The 18791-nt window shown below is 30.9% G+C and overlaps 2 protein-coding genes across 4 annotated transcripts in view; one reads left to right on the top strand and one right to left on the bottom strand.

Annotated features, from left to right (window-relative positions):
- The window catches only part of LOC133205217 (proline-rich transmembrane protein 1-like), a 124727-nt gene that overhangs the window by 47720 nt on the left and 58216 nt on the right, over window positions 1-18791 (top strand). The window lies entirely within an intron of this gene.
- LOC133206303 (chitin-binding domain protein cbd-1-like) lies at window positions 15850-17922 on the bottom strand. Of its 2 annotated transcripts, XM_061342255.1 has the most exons (3): window positions 17773-17922; window positions 16488-16739; window positions 15850-16285 (listed from the first exon to the last, which is right to left on the bottom strand). In XM_061342255.1, exons 2-3 carry the CDS (start codon window positions 16615-16617, stop codon window positions 15858-15860), a joined length of 558 nt encoding a protein of 185 aa, XP_061198239.1. In that variant the 5' UTR covers window positions 16618-16739; window positions 17773-17922; the 3' UTR covers window positions 15850-15857. The 2 variants fall into 2 exon arrangements, with proteins under 2 accessions (XP_061198239.1, XP_061198240.1); XM_061342256.1 differs by lacking the exon at window positions 17773-17922 and having other exon boundaries at window positions 15850-16281; window positions 16488-16622.

The following is an 18791-nucleotide window of genomic DNA, read 5'->3' as shown; positions in this document are numbered from 1 at the left end:
TTTTAAAATGTGTTGATGCTTTAAAGCCCGATTTCAATGAAAAATATCCTCTACCCCCTTATTTAAAGAGCTGGAATAAGGGGTAATTAGCTATTTAACACTGGCATTAAAGTTATCATTCAATCACCATTGAACTGTTCTTTGCATTCAACAAAGATTTAACGGCCAAATTGCCATTAGTATGTAATTTAATGGGTGTAAAATGAAGGCGAGAATCGAGAGTTAGCGTGCGTAGTTCTTTAGTGCATTGGTTTTTGATTTTGATGAAAGGTGTTGCCATGGATACTAAAAACAGAAATTTCTGAGATTTTTTATTTAAAAATGTTACTCCTCCAACAGTTTTTGTCTGATTTCAATATAACTTGTAGACTACACTTAGATAAATAATTTAATGCATCGTTTGTTGTTTTGGTGAACGGTCTTGACATGGTTACTAAAATAGAAAGTTCCGTAAAATACTTTCAAAATCTCACTCCTCCTACAGTTTTGTCCTGATTTCAATATAATTGGCACTCACGTAGACTTGACTAAGATGCATAAATAAGTGCATCGTTTTTGATTTTTTAAACAATGTTGCAATGGTTACCAACGAAAGAAATTTCTTAGAAATTCCTTTAAAACGCTACTCCTCCTACTCTTTGGTCTGATTTCAATATTACTTGGCAATCAAGTAGACTACCATACACTAAGATACATAATTTAGTGCATCGGTTTTTAATTTTGATGAACGGTATTGCAATAGTTTCTAAAAACAGAAATTTCTGTGAAATACTTTCAAAATGCAACATCTCCTACAGTTTCAGTCTGATTTCAGTATATAAACTTGGCACACAAATAGACTACACTGAGATACATAATTCTTTTTATCAATTTTTGTTTTCGTTGTTACCATGGTTACAAAATTAGAAACTGTTGTGAAATACTTTCAAAAAGCTACTCCTCCTACAGATTTGGTCTGATTTGAATATGATTTGGACACAAGATTTCAAACTCAGATAAATAATTCTGCGTATCATTTTTTGACTTGGAATTATATTGTTGCCAGGGCTACTAAAATTAGAAGTATTTGTGAAATACTTCCAAAACGCGACTCCTCCTACAGTTTTCATCTGATTTCAATATAAATTTGCACACAAGTAGACTACACTGAGATTCATAAATTTACATTAGTTTTTATTTTGATGAACAGTCTTGCCTTGGTTACTAAAATAAAAATTGTCATGAAATTCTTTCAAAAGTTCAAAAGGTGGTAGGCGCATTAAAACCTCCAAAGGTTTTAATCTGATTGCAATAAATCTTGCCACAAAAGCGACTAAAGTAAGTAATTCTATTTATTGCTGTTGCATAGTTTCAAGTGCGAGTGCTACTAAATTTTTCTTTTTCTTTGTTATAAATACGAACCAGTAGAACTATAGTCTCATCAGAGACTTCTGGTTTGGATTCAGATTTCGCATAATACCATTAATGTAATACCAATAAAATATCGTGTATACTAAATATTGAATTTAGAAATTGAATTTAATTACCGGTATTATACGATCAAAGAAACATATATCGCTAGTACATGCAGAGATTTTTATACCTTATCTACGATGATTATTTAACAGGATATGTATATCTAATTTCTTCTAAATACCGAAAAGAAAGACTATGTGTGAGTAGTTATAATAGGCAGATAAATTCTTGTCACTTCAATGTTTTGTGAAAAATGAATGAAGCTGATTGATTTCCAGACCATTTTATGGAATATAAGATTTCAGATACATGTATTTTGATGTAATAAAAGATTAATTTCATATATTTTGGAATATTTTAATTTATTGGAATTTGTTCCGAAAATGACATACTGCTGGACATTGAAATATACACTGCAAGTGTTCATGTTTTGTTTATTTTGAATGGCAAAAAATATAGTCAAGTTATTCCAACAGATCCTAACATTGTTTTCCTCTTGAAAGCAAATTTAGCTCCAAAGTTTGGTCCAATGATCCCTACCTCATCCCAAAAAGTAATTTTACTAAGATGAGAGTTTGGGCTCATGTGTCCCATCAAAACTTTTGAATGTTGGCCATAACAAAGCAAGGAGTCCGTTCATAATAATCAAATACACAATTTGAGAGACTAATTCTGTACTGGTTTGTTTTACATCTCAGAACGCTGGATTTATGCAAAATGAACAGCCACAAAACCGTGAGTAGTGTTATATTAACTTTACCATGTTTTTTTCACATTGCTTCTTTCAAAAAAGATCAATGCAGGAGAAATCAAAACGGGAGGACATTCATATTTCTATTTTTAGCATACAATGCAGGGTAAAACCAACCTCCTCCGGCATACGGACAAGGACAGGCTGCGGATTATGGTTTCCCGATGACGAATTTCTCTACAAATGTCGATGTAAGTGTGGTCATGACAAAGCACTTGAAATTTTAATTCTAGTTTATTAAAAAGTATCAATTTTTCACTCAAATTTAAATTATAATATTCAAATTTGAGTGCAATTTATACTGAAAAATAACTACGTATGTCAATTTTACTCGGACAGTTATAGACGAATAGTCGGAGGCTTTAGCCGAACGATAGTCGAGTACTCGTTGAAATATAAATTAATATATTTCATGTCATTTTAACTATGTCTTTTACAGACTGCTTATACAATATTTATTCTACGCTATTATCATTATACAACGAATTTCTGAATCGTACACTTTTAATATACGTTATAATAAATATATGTATCCACTGCATTTGATTTCAAATACATGTGTAGTATTTACTGCACATTTTATCTAAATACAGGATATCAGACGTTCGCATTTGTCTTTTCTTTTCATGACGCTACTACATGTACATGTACCCGTTATTGATATATTTCCTGAAGCCATTTGAACGTGTCTTATTAGTGACCCGTGACTGATAAATTTTTTTAAAAATATACACAGCTTGCAAACAATTTTAATTATGAGATTTTGCGCAAACAATCAATACAATCTTGAAATGACTGATATTATTATCGGAAAGAATCACCATTAAACCACACTTGTAACTCCCCCCCCCCCCCCCCCAATTTACGTGTATTTACCAATATGTAAAAGCTATCTGATTATTCTTTTATGGAATTGCAGGTTTAAACTTTATAATTTGGATCTAGCAAATCAATTCTTGAAAGCCTTTTCCATTTACAACAATAAGAGGTAGACAATCCTTTATAATCATATTTGTGATAGCAACATTTTTTCCGTTTCTGCACTTTAGCATCTTTGTGGAGAATTTGCAAGCAAAGTTTCACTTGTTTGACGAATGTTGGCATATATTATGAAACATCATAAATGATGTTCCATGCAGAACGCAACTTCAGTTTCACATATTAGTGATAACGTACATTAAACTGTTTTCCATCCTGAAATCTTTTAAAGTAGGCCAACATTGTAGACTTTGGATGCATGATTGACGAAATAAAAATCGACTCGCAACTAATTTCCTTTGATCAATTAACTAAGACCGGTTAATCCTTACCCTGAGTTTTTACTCACGAGAACACTGATCTGTTAATAAATAAATTGGGCGGATCAAATTTATTACCTTGAATTAAGTTCACTTTTAAGTAGCGAATTTTTAACGAATAACCGAGTAAATATATTTTAGTCGATAGTCGGTATGATCGAACGAAAGTCGATTACTCGAATATATTCGTTGACGGTTGATATCCCTAATTAAATCGAAGATTGCTAGCATACATACAATTACTAAGTACTAACGTGGAAAAAGGTAAATTCTGTTACAAAGATTTATTACCATATTTTCACTGTGAAGGTCACCAATGCCCCTGCACCCACCGTGGTTGCTCCACCAAGAGGAAATGACTGGCTGCTACCTGCAATCATTTCCTGTTTCTTCTGCTTCTGGCCTATTGCGGATCTGCGCCATTATTGCAGCCGTCAATGTATGATGCTAATCTTTTACATACATGTATACATAGAAATGAGATTTAAAGCGACATACAATTGTATATCATCCATGCCAACAACAATTAATACATATATATTTGAAGCCCCAATAAAGAAACACAAGAGTTTCATATTTCACACCCTAGTATGTCCACTTTTATGGTAACAACTGCACGTTGCTTCACGATTACATGCAATCTGATTAAAATCACATCCTTGATCCGCTCACACAAGTATAGGATCTATGTGAGCGGATCAAAGGGTCTGATTTTAATTAGATTGCGATAACATGTAGCTAATAATCTCAAGATCTATTGACATGTATTATGTGATTTTTAACTTATTTTACAAATATTAAAGAATCAGAATAATTTTACATTTCTTTATCACTGATATTTCATATTTTTGAATACAAGTAAGAAGTGAAAAATCCTTTTTAATTTCATGGCTTAATATTTGGACATGGAGAGGCTGTTCAAGAATAAAAATTAAAATAAACAAACAAAACAGTAGTTTCTAACATAAACTCTTTCAAATGAAGACAAACTGTATCAGAAGGGAAGAAAAGATAGCATATTGACATGTTATATTCACATCTTCGCTAGCCAAGGGTTTTTGATCCTCTACAACTCTCTTCATATATCCAAAGGTTTGGGAGGAAAGTAACGGATCAGAAACTTGACTAGCGGCGATGGTTTATTTACTATACATGTATTTTAATTATTTATTCAGGCAAGGGCCCGGTTCGATGTGGGTGACTACGAAGGTGGGCGATCCAGTGCCAGTGTGCCTAAATGGCTGACCTTGACTTCGTTTGGAATCGTCATCGTCGATGTTATCGTCGGTATTCTCCTCTATGCTGTAGTGCTGAAAGAAGCAGAAAGAAATTGCACTTCAGAATCAATATAACAGCAAATCCGTGGTACAGAAACTAACGGCAACAAGAACAAGAAGAATAGTTTCCAAGGAATTTATTTTGATTGTTTTATTGATTTATTACTCGGATATATCAAATAAGTAGTTCTCTTCTGAGTATATTCACTGTAATTCATTTTTCAAAAAAAAAAAAAAAAAAAAAAAAAAAAAAAAAAATTAAAATAAAAAATTGTTAAGGTAAATTGTTCATAGACACATCAATATTTTCCGTTTTCTTTCGTACATGTATCGATGCTAGTTTGCGTTGTGTATTAAGTCAGTGATGTATTTATTTTCGTCTTCTCTAAGAAACATTCTATGCTGATTGCTACTTTTTTTCAAATTTCAAATTCATCGTTATGGAGCCCTAGCCACTAACATCTTATTTCACCTTTGTTCATTGCTCTAATTTTTGTGCTAATAAAGGTTTAATTAAGCCATATTTATACTGATACTTCAACATTATATGCTGATACTTCAACATTATATGCTGATACTTTGTCATTACATGTATATGCTTATATGCAGGACTATGTAATGTTTGGAATGATCAAAATTTCCATAGTGTTAAATGGATTGCGACTGCAATAAACTAAAAGCTCAAAGACCAGTTTTTACAAAAATGTTATAGTGATATGAACAATTCCAGTAAAGGTATTACATATAGAATTTTTAAAACAAAATTTGAATATGAAAAATATTAACTATTTTACCAAAAAAATTTTGATATTTTTTTTTTAAAAATTCAGAACAAGTAACCATCGTCTTCCATAGAGGTGGGTAGATGGAATAATGTTGAAAGAAATGAAAGAGTGTGCTATTTATGTAATAATAATCAAATTGGAGACGAATTTCATTACTTAGTGGAATGTAATGTATTATGTAAATATTTGAAAAGATTTTCTGTTAAAGAAATACTATGTACATCCAAATATTATAAAATTCTGTAAATTGGTGACAAATACTGACCCAGTATTCTTAAGAAAAAATTGTGTGTATTTATCATCAATTTTTTTTGACACTGTCTGTCCTCCTGTAATCTCTGCTCGTCCATAATTATTGTTAATATGTTTACATGTACCTCTTGTACCATTCATATGGTTTTTGAGAGAATAAATGAATGAATGAATGCATGATACTATTACTGATACTGATATGACGATCCCGATGTTTAACCTATTTTTTAAAGCACCATATTGTGACGTATCAGCATAAGTATCAGCATATAATGTCAAAGTATCAGCATATAATGTTAAAGTATCAGCATATAATGACAAACTATCAGCATATAATGTTAAAGTATCAGCACATAATGTTAAAGTATCAGTATATAATGTTGAAGTATCAGCATAAAATGTTGAAGTATCAGCATATAATGACAAACTATCAGCATATAATGTTAAAGTATCAGCACATAATGTTAAAGTATCCGTATATAATGTTGAAGTATCAGCATATAATGACAAACTATCAGCATATAATGTTAAAGTATCAGCACATAATGTTAAAGTATCAGTATATAATGTTGAAGTATCAACATATAATGTTGAAGTATCAGCATATAATGTTAAAGTATCAGTATATAATGAATGTTCTCCACATAAGGCAGCTGAGGCGTTCCATACATTTTTGTTTTAATGTTTTAAATACTATGTGGTTGCCGATTAAAATTATGGTGAAACGACAACGGGAACTTTAGGAATTAATTTTTATTTATTAAAATATATTTATCACTTTTGCAATTAAAATATGCTTAGAAATTTAATTAAGGACCACTCTACACTGCACCCTAATTTCAGGTTAGTTTTGTAGAACTTTAGGCTGACCCACCATGTGACATAAAATAAATTGTATTATGCACTGTAAGACAGAATTGAAATAAATCCAAGTATTCTAAACTTTATATTCGACCAAGATATTGTAACTGAAAACGTTATTTGCAGGTATTTTCTTCATTTGATTAAGCAAAAGTTTTTTTTCGTGGAAAAAAAGGCATGCTTTCTATTTAAAAAAATAATTAGATAATTTCAAAATATCCCCCCTTCACACTATAAAATTATCTCAAAGTTTAAAAAACATTTTTCATCAGTGAATAAAGGCTCCTTAATTTTATTTGATATTATCTCATAATCAGAGGAAAACATTATTTGAAGCCTGTTTCTTAATTCTAATTACGAGAGTCATTAAAAAGATAATGTAGACAATGTCCCTCCCAATCATAGTATTTTTAAAGATCAAAGAAAAAAACATTTTCAAGTATAAACACATTTATTTTGTCTATGTATAGAGTTTCATTCCATTGATTAAATGCAACTCATATAATCTTAAATTCAACATGTTTTGTTACCACAGAGCACGCTTACATTGTAACGTCGAAAACAACCTTTCTAAAAAATTACTCTGCCATTTTATTTATTACACGGCATATAAGGCCTAAACTATTCATAAAATCTCAGTAGGACTACGTTTTCAGAGTTTATGAGGTCCCCCGAATGCATAACAAAATTTTGTCGCTACTCGCTGCTACTGACGTCCTTAGACGCCCACTTTTTTTAAAAACGCTTTTCTCCTTCTTTAGAAATAGATTTCTTTGAAACGAGGCGGTATTTTATTACGATTTGGCATCTGAAATTATATAACAATAATAAATTTAAACATTTCAATTTGATATATTTTGTTTAAACACCATCTATTATAGGAAAAATCATAGCCATTATAACGTGTATATATATACAATGTACATGTAATAAGAGAATTGCTCAGTTTTCACTTTTTTATTCAAATTATTTCTATGTATCGTTCAAAAATATGTCTATCAAATTTATTCATAATATGGCGTAAAATAAAACATGAGAAAGGCTAATAGACGTATTTTATAAGTGATCATCGTATAGTATTCCCGTTGTTATTAACGTTCTCCATTGTTAAGTTTTCAGGTTTAGCGATGGTAGGTTTTTGCACACAACTCGCAATGTCTCATTAGCCAAATCTATGTAGGATTCCAAAAGTCGTACAAACACCACGAGTGATGGATGAATGTGTCGTTTATTCTAAGTGCGTAAATGACGACAGATAATTATAAACAGGTCTTGACTCAGGTGAGCTAAAAGACGACAGTCAACCTGCCAGAATTATCAAGTATGAAAAGAGAGCAAAAAAGTTTGCATAATACAAAATTTTGATCATCACATTGTATTCAATAACAAATTAAAATAAGAGACGTGGAATAAATTTGTATAAAAATCCAGATGTGACGACATTCTGAAAACTCCACTTAGTGCGATCGTGAGGAATTTTCATAAGCATTTGGATTTCTACATCATAACATAGTGCGTAAATCTTGCCAAAGTCAAAGTGCCAGAATAATCCAGAATAATCATTATAAAAAAATGTTTGTGAAACACTGATGCTCTCTTATGGCAGCTTATTACTGAGGTTTAAGTTTCTCAAACTCCAAAGTGAAGACCAAGAAATTTAAAAATGTTGCTACTCAAAAAAGGACCTTTCTATTGGTTATAGTTATGAAATATGAAAGCCAAATCACCAACCGTTCAAAAGTTAAAGCCAAGGTTAAAGATTTTTTAAAAAGTGGATCAAACTCCAAGATCAAGGTCAAAGGGTAAAAGATGCACTTTACTTTGAAACTGGATGGGAACCATTACATGAAAGAAGGAAAAATACTAGATTAACTAAAATGTACAAAATTTATAATAATCAAGTTCCTGAATATCTGACTGATATAATCCCAAATTTGCGTTGTAATTCATCAAGTTGCAGTACGAGAAATTCACACTATAACATACCCAAATGCAGATTACAAACCTATAAGTCAACTTTCATTCCCCTTGTTATTGATGAATGGAACTCATTACCTCTTGTTGTAAGAAATTCTTCCTCATTATCTATTTTTAAAAAGTCTATTTCTTATAATAAAACTATGCCACCCTCTTACTTCAGTTACGGAAATCGACGCTTAAATATATTACATAGAAGACTTCGACACAACTGTGTACTTAATAGCGATCTTTTTCGATGTAATATAATTTTGAGTCCCTTATGTTCCTGTGGAAGAGTGGAGGACACTCATTATTATTTCTTCTCGTGCAAAAAATATACAGAAGCTAGAAAAGAATTTTTCGATAGATTTCTGCAAATGGGAAAATTACAAACTGTTGATACTCATACATTACTCTGGGGGAGATGAAACGTTAAATAATGTTGAAAATGAATACTTATTTTTCATTGTACAAAAATTTATTAAAAAGTCAGGTCGTTTTGGTTGATGCAATAATTATTTCTTGCAAATTCTATACAGCTTGTGTATTGTATAATGTTTCTCTGATTATTATGCTTTTCTGTGTTTTATTCATTTTAAGCTGAAACCCATATATGTAAATATGTTTGGTATAATTCATATGTAGGGAGAGGGCGTATTAAGTTTTAAGAACTTTTGCCCAATCCCAGTTGTAAAGTTTATAGACAATAAAATATGTTCAAACCAAAGCCCTAGCAACAATTGCTCAAAAGTTATGGGCTTCTGGTCAAAATTAAATTTTGGTAATGTTTTGCAAAAGTGGGTCAAATTGTTGGTACCCAACGAAAGGTCTTGTCACAAGGAATACACGTGAAATATAAAAACAACTGCTCTAACCTATCAAAAATATGGGCAAGGTTAAAGTTTTTGCGGATAAACAGACAGGCAGACGGACGAACTGGGCACAAACTATATACCCCCGAATCTTTGATTATGGGGGCATGAAAAAAGTTGCATTATTCAAAATTTTGATCATCACATGGTATTAACAACATTCATTCACTTTATTACGTAGGACTTACACCTTTTTGTGTACGATACAGTTAGTGACACTTGAATAGTAAGGCATAGCGCAATTGTTAAGTACAGTTAGCACAATAATTATACAATAAATAATTCAAAGTGGAGAATGTTAAAATCTTCAAAAAAATTGTTTATAAATTATTTAAAATTTATAATACAGTATGACATTTATTACGCAGTTAAAAAGCATGGCGCAGAAACTTTCCAAAATTACCAAGTTCTTTGACATTGCACATAATAACCATAACACTTATGTAAATGTAAATAAAGATGGGGTTTCCCAGCAATATATTTGAAATATATTTTATACGCAGAATAAAATGGAATTAGTCTTCAATTCCAGATCTGCACAGTTCACACATTTAATTTTCTCTTAAGATATTTTTTATGGCGTCCACTTTCTTTAACTTAATTATAAGATGACAGTCTTGTCTTGTTATTTTGCTTTCTATAATTGAATAACAGAGGTGGAATACATGACGGCAAAATTTGGAAAACCCCACTTAATGTGCTAGTGATGGATTCTCATTAGCATTTGGATTTTCACGCCATAATATAGTGCGTAAATCAAAGATAGACAATACTTGTAACTTGCCACAGATATTTAATTGGTTTTTACATGTTTAATGTATTCTCTTCAATTTTAGAAAATGTCAGATCCTAACATATATTAGGTCTTAAAAGGAACAGAGGACATTTTGTACACAAAAGATACAGGATCTGATGATTATTTGGCGTTCCTTAGATTTTAGACCGTTCTTCCCTCCCCCCCCCCCCTCCCTCTCTCCAATACTAAATTTATTAACATTCACAAAGGCCTGTGATGTTACTACGAAATATCAATATTTCCGCTCTTATTTTGATTCTTCTTTTCGTGTCCCTTGTAAATACTAGTATCTTTGAATAAGTATTTGCAATTTAAGATTTATGAATTATTAAAAAAAAATCAACTGAAGCGTATCAACAGGTATTTTGAATTTCATTCCGTCTATAATAAACCAGGCAACGCGACGACAAAGTCGTTGTAATAAAATTGCATAATTTTGACAATTCAAATGAATATGGATATAATGGGGTTAAACCTGGTTAATTCCTGCAGCTTATTTCATATCCAAAGACGATAACTCTTATTCTTATTAGGTTGGAAATTCATCTGGCTCTGCGTTGTAAATGTATGCGCATGTTTTCTAGCATATTCCTTTTTCATTCCGTAATTTGAATAAAGCAGACGCTAAATTTTTTTAATAAAACTTTATCCAAAAAGAAAAAAAATTAAATCGCTAAAATTACAATTTTAATGAAGAAAAAGCGATCAACTGAGGGCGCGATTTATGAGCACTAATCATAAATTTATAAGTGCATAGTATCAAAATTTCAATTACTTCTAAAACAAATATTAAATTGTTAAAATCATTTAAATGAGGAAAAATGGACAACGAAGAATTCCAATTATAATCGTTTGTCATGACATTAAAGATCGTTTGAAAACTTAAATGAAATTTTACGCTTTTAATTTGAGGTAAATATATTCTTTTTTTTTTTTAAAGTCTTTATTTAATACACAATCTGTTATATCATAATATAATACAAAGTTTAACATTTTTACAGACTGTGGTTTTTAAGAGAGAGGGAGAGAGAGAGAGATACGATATAATACAAAGTTTAACATTTTTCAGACTGTGGTTTTTAAGAGAGAGAGAGAGAGAGGGGAGGGAGAGAGAGACAGTTGGCATGTTATCATGTATTTCAATTTTCATTTAATACATGAATAAGACTGATTCTTATCTTTAATATAACGGATTTATCAAAACAATTGATTCCATTGATTCCCGTTGGTGTCAAATACCTCTTTGTCTCCATTTTTGTATGATAAATATTTCTGAGTTTCATAAAAAAAGTTTGATATGTGAAGTTGCAGGTCTGACATCTAATTTTTTTCCTAAACATCTCATTGTATCAATATATTATTTTACCCACAAGGCCAACAAGTTATGAATATCTTTGTTTTTTCCTAGAAACCCCAAAATAAAACTTTGCTTTGTGAATGAAAGTTGCAGCCCTATCTTTTGCTCACAATATACTTCAAAATTGTTAAGAAAAGTTTGTACATTATCACATTCCCATAGAACATGTATTATTGTTTCTTCTTCCGCATTGCAAAAAGAACATAATTTATCATCTCTTTTCCTAATTTTATATAGATAGGTGTTTGTACCAAGTATTTTATTTAAAATTCTATATTGAAACCATTGAAGTTTACTATTTTTTGTAATTTTAAAAGGAAGTTTAAAAATCATCTTCCATTCATTTTTCCCCAAATCAAAAATATCATTCCATCTTGTTTTCCCAGTGGGTTCAACATCATTAACATTGATTATTTCATAAAACTGTTTTGCTTTCTTACACTTTGAAAGAATATGTGTGCTAGACAAAATTAATTGGTTTGGTAATTTTGCAATAACATAATTAATGTTCATTGGTTTCATCCATGCTTTTACAGCATGTATTATACCTGCAGTATAAATATATTCTTTAAATTATCAAATGACAGTTCACGGTAGCTCAGTCGGTAGAGCGCTCGCTCCATGATCGGGAGGTCGTGAGTTCGAATCTCGGCCGCGACTGACCTGAGTCGATAAAAAATCGGAAGCAACTGTTCCTTCGCCATGCGCTCGGTACATTGAAGTGAAAGTTGCGGGTCTTTGGATCAGACCTTAAAAACCGAGGCCCCGTATCACGACAGGTGTTGGCACGATAGAGATCCCTCACTGTGTAGCGGAGCAGCAATTAACACAAGATGGTTTCAGTGTGATGTTGTTTATTACAAGGATTATATACTACAATGTAGTACCAGATTCTGCAAAACAATATAAAGTACATTAACTAAAGATGATATCACATATAACAGCAGAATCTATTGTCATCATAAAATCAGATAATTACTGCATATTAATTAAGTCATAAAATGATGAATATTGACACAGGTCAATGAGTTATATCTCTTGACAAATGATATTTCTCTTTATATATTCACTTCATATAGTGGATAATAAATATTTACAATATACATGTACATATAGCTACATACCAAACTATGGGCATGAATCCATCTCTAATATATTTCTAATACAGTGTATATGTCTTGCTATGGATTTAATATCTACAATTCATAAGTAACATCTATACACTATATATTCTTTTGTGTCATAAATACATTAGTTCATTACAAAGTTTAAAATCAACTAGTTCATCAGCTTTTGACAAACTTAAATAATTTAATAAATTCTCTCATATGCCTCTTTTCATTCATATAATTATTAATATGAAATGTGAAAGTATTAATATGAAATAAGAATGTCAAAAAGTCAACTTACTGTCAGTGGTCTATAAAATTCTCCAAATAACAAAATACAACTTTATACACTAACTGCTCCTGGGCTAGTAATTAGCTGGACACTCTGGACAAATGGGATTAAAGGTTTTGGCGGGAAAATATTAACCAATGGATATTTTTACTTATTTATTTATTCAAGGTTAAGATTTACACTGTAATTTTAGAACTCTAGAGATTTCTAGACTTTAATTACAGGTAGATGTTATAAATTTATTTAAATGTTTAATATTTAAATAAAACATATTTATTTTAAATCAAGTTTATTATTGAAAGTTATTTCATAACTTTCAATGGCATCTGAAAGAAAATTGCTGTTAATTAAAATCAATATAAAATCATGACTACCACAACTGCTCAATGGCCCTGAGTGCCGAGTAAAGGTCACAATATGAAGCCCTTCACCGGTATATGGTGACGTCTCTACATGTATATGAGTGAAAAATTCTCGAATGGGACGTAAAACAACATACAATCAATCGATCATTAAATTATCAAGTGAGTGCATTAGGCCCTTTGGGCCTCATGTTAGCTCACCTGAGCCAAATCTTCCTTGCCTGTTGATATCGTCGTTGTAAACTTTTCACATTTTCATATTCCTCCAGAACCACATGACCAAAATCAACCAAGCTTGGCACAATCATCCTTGGGTGAAGGAATTTCAAATTTGTTCAATGCAGGGTCTTGAACTTCTCCAAAGGGGAAATAATAGTGAAATACATGTACATTTATGTCTTTTAAAAATCTTCTCCATAAACACTGGACCTCGCCGTTCTCCAGTTCGAGAAAACAGCAAATATATATTGGCTATGATTAGCTCACCTGAACCAAAGGTTCTGATCGAAGTATGTCAGTTGTACATCTTTGTTAGCGTTGTCGTCATCATAACTTTTCACCATTTCATTTTTCTTCAAACCCACACGGCAAATTTCAACCAAACTTGACACAAGGCATCCTTCAGGGTTAAGGGAATTCAAATTAGTTAAGTAAAGGATCACATCCTTCTCCTGGGGGAGATAATAGCAAAACAGTGAAAATACATAAACGACTTTTTAAAAAAATCTTCTCTTAGTAGCATTGGACCAAGTTCAACGAAACTTAGCAGACAGCATCGGGAATTTATATATGTTCAAATGAAGGGATATGTCCTTCAACAAGGGGAAATAATAGCAAAAATGGGGAAATACTTTAACGAATTTTTAAAATCTTCTTCTCCAAAAGTATATTTTTTAAATCGCCATTACTTTTCCCATCATATAGGTTGGACATGCGTAAATCTCATATATTCAATTGAGGAAGAAAATTGAGCACCAGGATTTATTAAAACAATGTACATGTAAATATACATATTGCTAATAATGTTATTGCTTGAAGATATTGATTGCATTTCCTTTACGTCAAAAAGTTTGGCTTCATATGAAAAACCTTTTATTACGAGTTGGGGAAGCAATTTTTCCGAAAACATCTAGTGATACTACATGTAAGTACAATCAATTATTCTACGACCAAGTAAATTTTATTGCCACGTTGACGTTTTGCATTTCAATTACATGTATTACTTTCAATCAGTTAGCTTCTTTATTTGATTTCACGTTATGTCTTGTGCTTGGGTCACGAAATAGTTAAACTTGTTGTACCACATATTCTTACAAGATACTACTTGAACCAAGAACAAGAGAGAGTGATTGTTCTAGTTTAGGTTTCAGAATTGAACAAATTAACTTGTGCATCTAGAGAATATTTACGTTAATAGGCAAGTGGCTGTAAAAAAAATTCCATCTTAAAGTAAAATTGATGTGAATTATTCAAAAATATGCTGCATAACATCAATTCAAAAGTTACCAATTAATAAAAAATATTATAATAGTAATCCCTCACACAATCTGTATTCAAAGGGATTCTAACACGGACTCAAATAAAACTTCAAGGAATGTTTGAGATTCATTGAAAATATATAAACATGTATTGCAAAAAAAATTGAGAAATCTGTTTACAAATTTCTTTATAGTAAATCCTGCTGAATTTCACAAATCTGAATTTAGAATATATACCTTCTAAACAAATTAAGTATATATACAATAATCTTATGGATATCCGCTCCTCAACCAAGAAGGATAACTCTTAAATTTAGCATTTTTAAAATTAAAAAGTGTCAAAATTAAGCTTGAAATTGAAAACTTTTCGTGCAACAATTTTCATTAAATGCATATCATATTGATTCAAAGTTCTTTGAAGATTTAAAAACAGTTTTGTAAAAAGTTGACATCGGAACCCTATAAAAGTACAAAAATAAATACATTATTAAAGAAATCGAATCTTCTTTAATCTAGCCTTAGATACCAATGTTTCTTAGCATGATACCATATTAAAAGTGACCCTTGATGTCTTACATTGATAGAACAAAGGTTTTACACTATGTATTATATAACAGTTGAAGTAACTGGAAAAAAACTAGAGTAGAGAATAAAAAAATATGCAATTTTCTCGAAATGCCTTGAATTTGTTATCCTAAAATATATTTGTTGATCAATTTTCCATAAGAAAATGCATAATAGGTGCTTTTGTTCGCATTTCCTAAAAATATTTTTGAGATTTGATAATTTTCCCTATATTGTATGCCTTGATTAAATATAATGATGAACTTTGAGGAAATACCATAGGTAAAAACACAATTATTTTAAGAATTCAGAGACATTTTTGTAAGCATTTTCAATTACCAGCTCCTGATTTTCAGAACCTAAGGATCGGAGAACCTTAAAACTCATCTCTATGCACATGTGCCTCCGACTTTACAAGTCTTACTTAATATGTCAAAGAGCGTATTCTGGGGACATTTCACAGCGGAAGCAATTCCACCATCACATCTGTAGTAAGCGTCACAAGGTCGTTCAGGATACTGATAATTTCCATCTGCTGTTCCGTTACAAGAAGGAAGATAGCCAAAACCTTTGTATCCTTTAGGTATAGCAAACATATGCACACATTTACCATTGTAGGGGAAGGACTGAACACTCCATGTTTCATCTCGTGGACAAGTACCTGTTTCGATGGTTCTTCCATTCTGACAAATCATGTAGCGAGGTCCATCATATTCGGGCTGTGGCCATAGTCCGTCGTCTTTATCTTCACATTTTGGGTAGAATACCTCACAAGGTATGCAGTGTGATTTTTTACACTGCAGTCTGTAGTATCTACCTGTTGAAATTGAAAAAGAAACGTGTTCAAAGAATTAAGGTGAGAGTTGATCGTTAGATATATGTTAAATGTGATTTTACAATTTGAATAAATTTATAGCTGCCTTTCTAGTATTAAATGTACCTTTTTGTACAACCAAATTGGGATATTGCTTGCTTGAGTAATCACAATTTAGTTATATTTTTCTAAATGTTTTACTTACAAGCCCATTTTGGTTCATAACGTGCTCCACAAACTACTTCGGTGTAATTTTCACAACGAAGTGTTTCATTGGAGAACAAAAGCGGATAATGACACTCATGCAGATGTTTTGCAGTCCAGGAGTTGAACATTTGGCCTATTCCGCCGCCCAAGTCAGGAGCAACTCCAGAACAGTTATAATATCTGTGACAATCTGTGGTGCTTTCTATGACCAAACGTGGATGTCAAACACACATATCATCTATCGTATTATCTGTGGAGTGGGTGTATTATTTTTTGTAATAGAATATCATAAATTGTTATCAAAAAAGCCAATAACTTCTTCAAGGAAGCTAGAAGTAGATTAGCATCATCATTATTTTATTATTAGTATTATATAATTATTAATTTATTTTTGTCTTGTGTGTATCATTTTTGTAAATATTTGTCTTAAAAATATCATAACACATCAAAATCTGAGACTAAAAGAGAAAAGGTTTTTCTCTTGCATGGATACACAAAAAAAAAAGATTATGAACTAATTTTATAAAGTTTATTGTTCGGCATTTTCGTGTCATGCAAAATCGAACAAACTTAAAACTGATATATAAAAAGATAAAAAGTCTTCCTTAAAAAAATTAAATGACAAACGGGAAACAAAACGATTTATGATAAGTCTCGGGGAAAGAAAATATACAACTCGTTAGATAAAAATTCTACCCAACCACAAACCATGGGATATCATAAAAATTATGTACAATTTTTCTGAAATAATGAATCAAAAAGGTAAAAATAACAAACAATAATCGATCTCAAAAATTCCACAAACAATACAAATCTGTGAACAGGGCATTAAAATATTCCAGAGACGTGAGATCAGATGCCTTGAAGGAGTAAACATCCCCTGTTGATCGGTCACACCAGCCGTGAGCCCTATGTGTTGATCAGGTAGACGAGACATTCCGTAGTAAAATTTAGTATAAAATAAAGGCCTGACAATTAGTATGAAACAAGTTAGCCAAAAACCACAATGATAGATTATATCTGCTAACAAGGTAATTATAATGACCAGTAAATTTAAATGAGGAATCTTCTGAGGTTTTAATAGGAAATTGTATAGACTTAAAGAAAAGAGTATAAATTATTTTATATAAAGTTGCATTAATTAATAGCAGAAGATAAATGAGACCTGATGATATGTATTTCAAAACTGACATAAAATCTGAAAGAAAATTGGAAGATTACTACTGAGAGTAGAATGAAATGAAATCAATTGAATAGGTGTTTGAAATACAACTGAATCATACCATTTGGAACTATCCTTAAACTGTACATTTTCAGTAAATCGTCGTAGGTTTTATTGAATGTTTCTGACGTCTGAATAGACTCTTGTAGAAGGAGGGTAATTTCTCGCAAGCGTTTTTCACCTTCTTCTAAAGCCGTCTTGAGAGCATCTATTTTGTTGTCCATGTTAAAGTCTTTATATATTTCATTGTTACCATCATGAATTGTCTGAGAAAAAACAAACTTCCACATCAAGAAACAAAAAGTCAGTTTGATACACCAATGAAATCGGTCCATTTCGTACAAAAAAAATATGACGCTATGTCCTTAAGAAATTGTTCTGAATATTGAATTTAAATAGTCTTCAAGGCACAAAATATTTCCTTTCACATCACACACAGTAGATGTGCGTTTCAGTCAATAAGCAGAGGAATGCATTTAAATGTAATACTAGACAAAACATTTCATATTTAAACGTCATGCAAGTTATAATGGTTATAATCAAAGTACAGCCAGTACTGACTGACGTGGCTTCTTTTCTTGATAACATTTTTAATTGGCAGATGCAAAAAAGATTATTGATATACATTTATACTTTACCATTGTCTTCAACTTTCCTAAATTTAATTTTTTATCTCCATCATGAGTCTACTGTATTCTGCTCTGTTTTTTGCAATATATATATATATATATATATATATATATATATATATATATATATATATATATATATATATATATATATATATATATATATATATATATATATATAAAACTATTTGTGATAAATGAATATTTATTAGAATGCAAAATGTGTACAAAAGTTACACGTGCCTATATTTGAAAATATGAATATATGAATATACATAATATTATAATTTATTATACAAATCCAGGGTTCTCCATCGTTTGAAATTTTACTCTGTTGAAAACTTTACGTGAACCACTAATATTCGCGACATTTTCGCGATCAAATTCGCAACTGAACTACTATCCATTATAATTATAAAAGCATATACATACAATTATATAAATAAAATAA

This window comes from Saccostrea echinata, unplaced genomic scaffold, assembly GCF_033153115.1.
Source record: "Saccostrea echinata isolate AGI-Se365-2 ecotype Australia unplaced genomic scaffold, CSIRO_AGI_Sech_v1 ptg000054l, whole genome shotgun sequence".
Classification (NCBI taxonomy): Eukaryota; Metazoa; Mollusca; class Bivalvia; order Ostreida; family Ostreidae; genus Saccostrea; species Saccostrea echinata.
This window is presented reverse-complemented; position numbering and strand designations above follow the sequence as displayed.